The 8,693-nt window shown below is 50.6% G+C and overlaps 1 protein-coding gene across 1 annotated transcript in view; it reads right to left on the bottom strand.

Moving 5' to 3' along the window:
• Positions 1–5,453: 5,453 nt before the first annotated feature.
• LOC311326967 (thyroid hormone receptor alpha-like) overlaps positions 5,454–8,693 on the bottom strand; it is a gene marked incomplete at both ends in the record, with an annotated part of 21,349 nt that continues 18,109 nt past the window's right edge. Inside the window, 3 exon segments of the mRNA XM_084459954.1 lie at positions 5,454–5,704; positions 6,630–6,888; positions 7,562–7,708. Of these exon segments, the coding sequence (XP_084316080.1) occupies positions 5,454–5,704; positions 6,630–6,888; positions 7,562–7,708 (657 nt within the window).

Genomic DNA, 8,693 nt, shown 5'->3' with positions numbered 1-8,693 from the left:
CCCAGAGGCATCGTAGCACTATGATGAACGCCATAGCTTATGATGAACGTAGCGATGCCTCTGGGAAACTCAGCCCTGACTGGTCACAACCTCCCTACTGTTGCAAAGATGCTCGAAATATCCCCCCCTTTGCCCTCCCAAGCTCCGCCTCCTTCGGCTGCCAAACACAGTCACACACCTTCCTCTGGAGAAGCATAAATCTGGGTGGACACACTGCCGTCCTACGGGGTGCGTCTTGCGTGGTGGCCATGTTTTGGGGACCGGTCAAACTAGGTATCTCTTTGAGATGAACAGGAGGCACGGGGTCGCATGGTAAATGTCACGGGGCACTTTTTGAATACGGATCAACATGCGCGTGTGAGAGTGGACACACAAGCACACATACAGATGTAAGAAGCATTTTACATACTTTGCATTACTTTTCTTACTTTACAAGATGGTGGGATGGAGCTGGCGTGTTAGCCCTCTCACGTCCAGTTTGTGAGTGTTGCATATGGTTTTACATATACTGGTTTTTCATTTTTTTTTGTATTTACATCCTTGGTTATGGCGAAAAATAAAAAAAATAAAAAAATAAAAAAAACAAACAGAAAAAGTACAAAAAAAAGAAACAAAAAAATACAGAACATATTATTGCACCTTGCAGATGGGCAATTTTCATTTTCAGTTTGTTTGTTGTGTAACGTCTTTGTGACACGACTGTCCAATCCGCTGGTGAGAGGGGGTGAGGTCGTGGGCGCTGGGCTCAGATCCAGCCCCATCCTGTCAGCTACATTCAATACCAAAAAGCACTTCGCCATTACAAAAAACACATCCCTCAAACTCTGGGCTGTTCACATTTGAACTTCACCGTCTATCACCGTGGACACGCTTCCTAGCGGAGAACTGGACCTCCGCTGAGGCGATGATTGGAGCCTGTTCCGATGTGACTCCGCGTCCACGGTCAACCTAAACTCGACTGAAAAGGATAGGGAGCACCACTGTTTGAGGGAGACATCTTTTTGTAATTAGTATAGCTAGATGCGTACTCGCCACAAGCACATACACCTCAAGATGCAGTTTTCTTTATATGCATTTAAGCACCTCCGCATGTGCCTGTGAATCATGACTCCTCCCAAGTTCATTTGAGTTTAGTGTTGTGTGAGGTATGAGAAGATTGTGTTTCAGTTTTTTTTTTGTATTTTTAGTTTCGGTTGCATTATTTTTCCTGTTTGTGTTTTTTCCAAAGTCTTCTTTCATAAAAAAAAGGAAAGAAAATATATCAAAAAGAAAATATTCCTGTTTTTGTTTGTTGTAAATTCCTCTTGATAAATGGGACGGACAATTGGACATGATACAACAGAGCAGTTGGCTTATCAACACAAACTACAGGTGATGTGAAAAATAAGTGTAAATTCTGTCTATGTTACTCTGCACTGTTCTTTTCTCTCAGTTTTACACGGAGCAGTTTAGGCGTCATAAACAAACAGACCCAAAAAAAAACAACAACAATAGAGATAAAATGAAAAATAAAAATAAAAACAGCTCAATCTCCAAATGTTTAAACTTTTGTTCAGGAGTCTTTTTTTAAAAGTCATCTTTTTTATCATCTCGTTTTCTGGGTTCATAATCATATCATCATCATACATCATTTTTTTTTCAGTTAAAATCAGACTCAGGTAAAGCAGCATTTTAACTCTATTGTGACACACATACCCAGTCAGCCCATGACAACTAAAGACATCACTATTGCCAGAACATTTTTTTGTTTTTGTTTTTTTTGTTTCATTTCATTTACATTGGTTCTTTTTTCAAAGACGGTTTTGAAAAATCCATACCCGCATCAACGGAATGCCGGTTCTTTCTCCTCCTGCTGATCGCCTCTGGTGAAAGTTGGAACGTGGGTGGGGGGAGGGGGACGCCTCACATGTCGCGTTAGCGGGATTGGCGGTAGATCGGCATCGGATAACATCGCTGTCTACCCCTCTCCTCCGAGTTCGTAAAAGTGCCTGGGGGAATCTACGACACGCCCCCCCCACCCCCTGTGGACCCCCGCCGGTGCTGGAGGGCGGGGCTGTGATGCCCCCCTGGCCAACCTTGGGTCCTGTTCTGTTTGTTTTTATTCTTGCTCTCAGACGTTCACCACTCTGGTTCATTCTCTCACTGCTGCTGCTGCTTTTGCCGTTCACATTCATTCGCTGGCGCCGCGCTCGGCGCAGGCGGGCGAGGCCGGCCTTGTCTCACAAGGGAGAGGCCCGGATGTGGTTCCCGGGCCACCTCGGCGCCCCCACCCGGTTAGGGTGGGCCCCCGGGTCAGGACGGGGTAAGGTGGGCGTGAAGAAGAAGAGCTCTGGGTCGAACTGGGGCCGTGTGAAACGGCACGGGGGTTCCAGGCTGCTTGGAGGGTGTGTGTGTGTGGGGGGCGACAAACTAAGCATGCTGACCCCCGAAAACCCCCTATCCTGGCCCCCTTCCCCCATTCACATCCAGGGACACCTCTATCCCCCTCTGGTGGTCTAGAAGGAGGAAGAGGAGGATGAGGAGGGTTGTTGGTTTAATACTGATGATGTGATAGGGCTTGGACCCCCCCTAACCCAGAAGGCTCCGTTTGACAGAGCAGGTAAATAGGTTGTCCTTAAGAGGGTGCATGCCTTAGCTACGTACATACAAGGTGGTCGTGGGCCAGGGGGGGTCGGTGATGTGTTTGAGGAAGTGGGGGGGGGGGGGGGGGGGTTCTGGGACCACTACAGTAGTGCAAAAACTCCTACCAGCCTGGCTGGAGGCGGGTCACGGTGGTATAATGGCGGCGTTTGGGATCAGGGGGGTGTGGATGTCGGGGGGGCTGAGGTTCGAGGGAGTTCTTCCGAGACGAGGGAAGGACGAGGACGAGAGACGCCGTCCGCCGGAGCGCTCCGAGGTCTGACCGCGGTCACGTTCCAGTTCCCCCGCCCCCCCCCCCCCCCTACCGCCGGCGGTCGTGGTCGACGCAGCGAGGCTTGGCCGTCTGCTTCGGGTAGCCATGATCCGCCTCAGTCCCTGTGCGTTATTTCCTCCACGCACGCACACACACATTTTTAGAGAGTGCCGAAAGCCAATCCCAGCGCCCAGTTTCACAAACTACTGCTTGGCATTAGATAAAAATAGTTCTTGTCTCTTTAAACATCTTTCTCTGTCGAGAGCAGTGCCAAACCCGGGGCGGTTTGGGCCGGCCCCGTGTCCATTTCGGGAGGGCCGGGAGGGCCCACCCCCTTTTTTTGGCCCACCCCCTTTTTTGCTCGTCCTTATGTCGGGGCCACGGGCGTCCGGCGACGCCCCCGGCTGCTCCGTGCGTCCTTTGCGAGAGTGTGATTTTGCTTCCGTTTTGACGGAGAGAGAGAGAGAGAAAAAAAAGTCGGGATTCCAAATTCCAAAAGTGTCACTTGGTCCCACATAACAAAAAAAAAAGATGACAAACCCGAGAGTGATGGGTACCATCCCTACTCCCCCGGACTCCCCACGCCCCCGCCCCCCCCAAAAAAAAATAAAAAGAGGAGAAGGGTCAGTGAAACCCACAAGGTCACGAGGTCACCATAGGGGATGGCAGGCCCTTCTGTCTTCAGTGGTATTTCATTTTGACAGAATGATAGCACTGAGGGTGTTCGTGTTTGTCCGGGTGTGTGTGTGTGTGTGTGTGTGTGTGTGTGTGTGTGTGTGATCTGTCGTTCTCGAGAAATGTCTACACGTGTGCATCCATGCATCGTTATGCACCTTTGTGTATGTTCGTCTGCACATGCCGTTATGAGTGACAGTCCGTGTGTGTGTGTGTGTGTGTGTGTGTCAGTGTGTGTGTGTGTGTGTGAGTAGAGGAGGCTGTGGACGGCTGCCCTGTGTCCAGAGAGGTGAGGTAGAGCCTGTCGGCACAGGGACAGTGGCGCTGCCCCAGCCTTGGGTGTGCCCGCTTTGAGGTAAAATGGCTGCCGTATCGGCCACGCCCGCTCTCAGTGACGCCCACAGTAATGGCTGCTGTGTACAGAAGCCTGGAGGGCGACACTGAGCTGAGTCCAACAGGAGAGAACTCCGGTAGGTTCGGGCTACTGCACCGCAGTGCATACAGTAAAATGAGGCATTTGAGTTTTCTGAGGTGAGGCTGTGTGTTGTGTGTGTGTGTGTGTGTGTGTGTGTGTGGTGTGTGGTGTGTGTGTACACGTGTCAGGGTAACGTGAGCTTCCCTGCCTTGGTCCTGCTCACTGCCCCTCCGACCCTGCGTAAAGACGACGACGATGAGGGAGTCTGCTCTGATTCTGTCTCCTGTCTCCCCGGTCTGCCCGCTATTGCGTTACCTTTTCCATATCTCCTCCCTCCCTCCCTCCCTCCCTCCCTCCCTCCCTCCCTCCCTCCCTCCCTCCCTCCTCTCTCTCTCTCTCTCTCTCCATCCCAACGCTGAGTGAAATCCCGTTAGCGGTTAGCGGCCACTCCCTCCTCATCTACGCCGTTCTTTCACTGCAATGACTTTCCTCCAAGAGAGAAGGACTCAATTGTCATTCATGAGAGGGTCTAGCGCTGGCACCAGCAGCCCGGGCAATGACAAGGCAGGTCTGCCCAGTGTGTGTGTGTGTGTGTGTGTGTGTGTGTGTGTGTGTCACAGGAGCCGGTCCAATGACCAAACTAAAGGTAGATACAGAGATGCAGTTTAACATTGTAGACACATTATTTTCATACATCAGAGTAGCCGTTTTTTTTCGTTTTCTTTTTTTAAATATAGCACCGGATGAGCATACCAACAACGTGAGAGGAAAACGGCTCAGGTTCGAGTGAGGAGGCGACACTAGGGTCTGGTAGCTTTTGCTCCACTCCGCTCGTCAAACGAGCGAGTGCGTGTCCTCGGTGTGACGGTGTCGTCCCCCTGGATTACTGTGTGACACTACTTCGGAGATTATCACTGAAATGGGCTGACCAGTGGAGAATCTGGTGGCGGCCATTTCAAAAACAGACGCGACGATGTGAAGACCACCATCTAGTGGCGACGCACCCCCCGAGCCGCCAGAGAGAGGACCTCCCATCGAGCTCTGGGAAGTGTGCCAGTCTGAGTTGCTGAGGCGTTTATGTGTGTGTGTGTGTTACACCGAGGGAGTTTGTGTGTATATGAATGTGTGTGTGTGTGTGTATGCCTTGGCAAATGGCTGTAACTCTCACTGGATAAGACATCGTGCTCAGACAGAAGGGCCCCCAGATGGACTTGAAAAGCGATTGTGAGGAGGAGGAGGAGGAGGAGGAGGAGGGGGTGGGGGGGTTTTCGAAAACAAAATCCCGGTTGGCGTGACTCCTGCTGGTGGTGTGTTGTTGCCTTGTTGTTTTACGTCAGGTAAAAATCGGTCGGAGAAACACAAAAGCCCCGCTAAGGTGACCCTCCGTCCCCTCCCGTAAAAAAAAAGAGATTTGTCCCCCCCCCCCCCCCGCTTTGCTCCGCCCGGGGGGGACGGGGGGGGGGGGGGCCTTCACACTTCCTGGTCCTCGAACACCTCCAGGAAGAGCGGGGGGAAGAGCTCGTTGGGACACTCCACCTTCATGTGGAGGAAGCGGCTGGCGTGGCACGCCCCGATCATCCGCAGGTCCGTCACCTTCATCAGCAGCTTGGGCCAGAAGTGGGGAATGTTGTGCTTGCGGTAGTTGATGTAGTGTTCGAACGCCAGCAGGTAGGTCTCCTGGCACTTCTCGATCTTCTCCACGCACGTCAGCCCCGAGCGGTCTGGGAACACGGGCAGGGAGGCGTTGTGGGAGAGAGAGTGGGGGAGGATTTTATTTTTATTTTTAATTTTAATTATTTTTTCTTTTAATATTTTTTTCTTTTAATTATTATTTAATTTAGAATAATACAAAAATAATAAAGTAGGGCAAGGTCATTTTCTTTTTTCTTTTTTTAAATTATGAAAGCCCCATAGAGTAGTTATAACCTGGAATAGAGGAGTTACAACCTGTCATAGAGCAGTTATAACCTGGTACCTATCAGTTATAACCTGACATTGAGCAGTTATTATAACCTGTCATAGAGCAGTTATAACCTGACGTTGAGCAGTTATTATAACCTGTCATAGAGCAGTTATAACCTGACACTGATCAGTTATAACCTGACATTGAGCAGTTATTATAACCTGTCATAGAGAACTTATAACCTGACGTTGAGCAGTTATTATAACCTGTCAGAGCAGTTATAACCTGACGTTGAGCAGTTATTATAACCTGTCATAGAGCAGTTATAACCTGACGTTGAGCAGTTATTATAACCTGTCATAGAGCAGTTATAACCTGACGTTGAGCAGTTATAACCTGACGTTGAGCAGTTATTATAACCTGTCATAGAGCAGTTATAACCTGACGTTGAGCAGTTTTTATAACCTGTCAGAGCAGTTCTAACCTGACGTTGAGCAGTTATTATAACCTGTCATAGAGCAGTTATAACCTGACGTTGAGCCGTTATTATAACCTGACGTTGAGCAGTTATAACCTGACGTTGAGCAGTTATTATAACCTGTCATAGAGCAGTTCTAACCTGACGTTGAGCAGTTATTATAACCTGTCATAGAGCAGTTCTAACCTGACGTTGAGCAGTCATTATAACCTGTCATAGAGCAGTTATAACCTGAAGTTGAGCACTTATTATAACGCGCCCCCACCTGAGCTCATTAGCAGAACGGCCTGCAGCAGCGCCACCTCCGAGTCGTCCAGGTTGAACTGCGCCAGGCTCTTTCCCAGGTCGAAGATGGCGTCCGACACCACGCCCAGGCCGCCGTTCTTCAGCTGCTCGCGCTTCACCGCCATCTCGCCGCTCAGCGTCAGCGTCTCGCTCTCGGGGTCGTAGCGCACGGCGGCGCGCAGCGACATGATCTCCATGCAGCAGCCTTTCAGGAGGATGATCTGGTCCTCACAAGGCAGCTGAACACAGGGATGGAGAGAGAGAGAGAGAGAGAGAGAGAGAGAGAGAGACAGAGAGAGAGAGAGGGAGGGAGAGAGAGAGAGGGAGGGGGAGGGAGGGAGGGAGAGGGAGAGGGAGGGAGAGAGGGAGGGAGAGAGAGAGAGGGAGAGGGAGAGGGAGAGGGAGAGGGAGAGGGAGAGGGAGAGGGAGAGGGAGAGGGAGAGGGAGAGGGAGAGAGAGGGAGGGAGGGAGAGAGAGAGAGAGAGGGAGGGAGATAGGGAGGGAGAGAGACAGAGAGAGAAAGAGGGAGGGGGAAGGAGAGGGAGAGAGAGAGAGAGGGAGGGAGGGAGGGAGAGGGAGAGACAGAGGGAGGGAGATAGAGAGGGGTAGAGAGAGAGAGTGAGAGGGAGGGAGAGAGGGAGACAGAGAGAGAGGGAGAGAGAGAGAGGGAGGGAGAGAGGGAGACAGAGAGAGAGGGAGAGAGAGAGAGAGAGGGAGGGAGAGAGGTAAAGAAAAATAAACTATGGAATGTTTCTGTGTGAGGACACTGTACGCGTCTATTCACCATCAGATAAACCACAGAATACAGGATGTAATTTCTCCACCATACACATACTATGTGGTGGGGGTGGGGGTGGGGGTAGGGGGGGGGTGGTGGGGGTGGAGGGGCGGGCGGAGGGGGGGGGGGCTCACCTCTGAGAACATGGGCAGTTTTTTGGCAAAGTCGACCACGCGGGTTATGGCAGGGGTGATGATCTTGGTGAACTCGCTGAAGGCCTCCAGGTCCACCTTGTCTCCGTCCGAGGTGGGCGCCACCGGAGACTGTCCTATGTCCTCGGGCTGCGGGGAGGGGGGGACATAGCACAAGGTCAAAGGTCAACGTTTGGGTCACCAAACCAAGACGAGACGACTTCTTCTCATATCACGAAGGTACGGTACATTAATCGGCTTTCCCCTAAAACGCACCCATCTACAGTATAAAGATGCTGTCGAATGACAAATACAATGTTTTACGGAACACACACGAGAACTGGACCAAGAAAATGGCGGATAGCGGGTCTGTGGTACGCTCTGGTACATGTGGATTATGTGAATCAGGGAACTCTTACAAGAAAATACCTAGCGAAGCGAATTCTTGGATTTGATTCTTGGATATGATTCTTCTCAGAATGATTGTACAGTATCTGTTGCTGTCTCGGTAAGGCCAACGTCTTTGGAGCTTAGACACAGATATAGTATAACGGGACAGAAATGGAAGGGTATGGGAATTATAATGGGAGTTTGGAGTAATACTAGGATGCAAGAACTCGCATTCATATTCCAGAGACACGGAGATAGATTCCGTGACTCAGTCACGCACCGGAGAGCCTTGACAATTACTGAAAATTGGAATAATTTTAATAATGGCTTTGGTTGCATACATTTTTCTCATTCTAAATAAAGCCATGCCCTCAGCGTTTGAGGTTGAGCTGCGTTTTTTTGTGTTTTCCACGTCGAGAACCATGTCGATCCTGACAGAGGGAACCGGCTCGACTTCAGACGTCCGAACGCCGACCGCGTTAAGCGCCGGACGAACCACAAGACAAAGTGCTCTGGAGCTCTGCAGTGTGTTTGCGGCCGCGGAGGGCTTGAAGACGGATGGAAAGCAGGGAGGGACATCTGGGGGGGGGGGGGGATTCTCATCAGGGACACATTTTGTAGGCAAACAAGTCAATAGGTTGCACAGAGCAATGCTAAATTAGAAAAACATGCTGTTTTAAAAACCCACTATCGAACCGCATTCAAGCGGTTGGATGATTTCAGCAATATTGTTCGGTACGAAATT

The sequence above is a fragment of the Borostomias antarcticus genome (assembly GCF_949987555.1).
Source record: "Borostomias antarcticus genome assembly, chromosome: 29".
Lineage (NCBI taxonomy): Eukaryota > Metazoa > Chordata > Actinopteri > Stomiiformes > Stomiidae > Borostomias > Borostomias antarcticus.
Note: the sequence above shows the minus strand (reverse complement) of the source record. Positions and strands in the feature narration are given on the sequence as shown.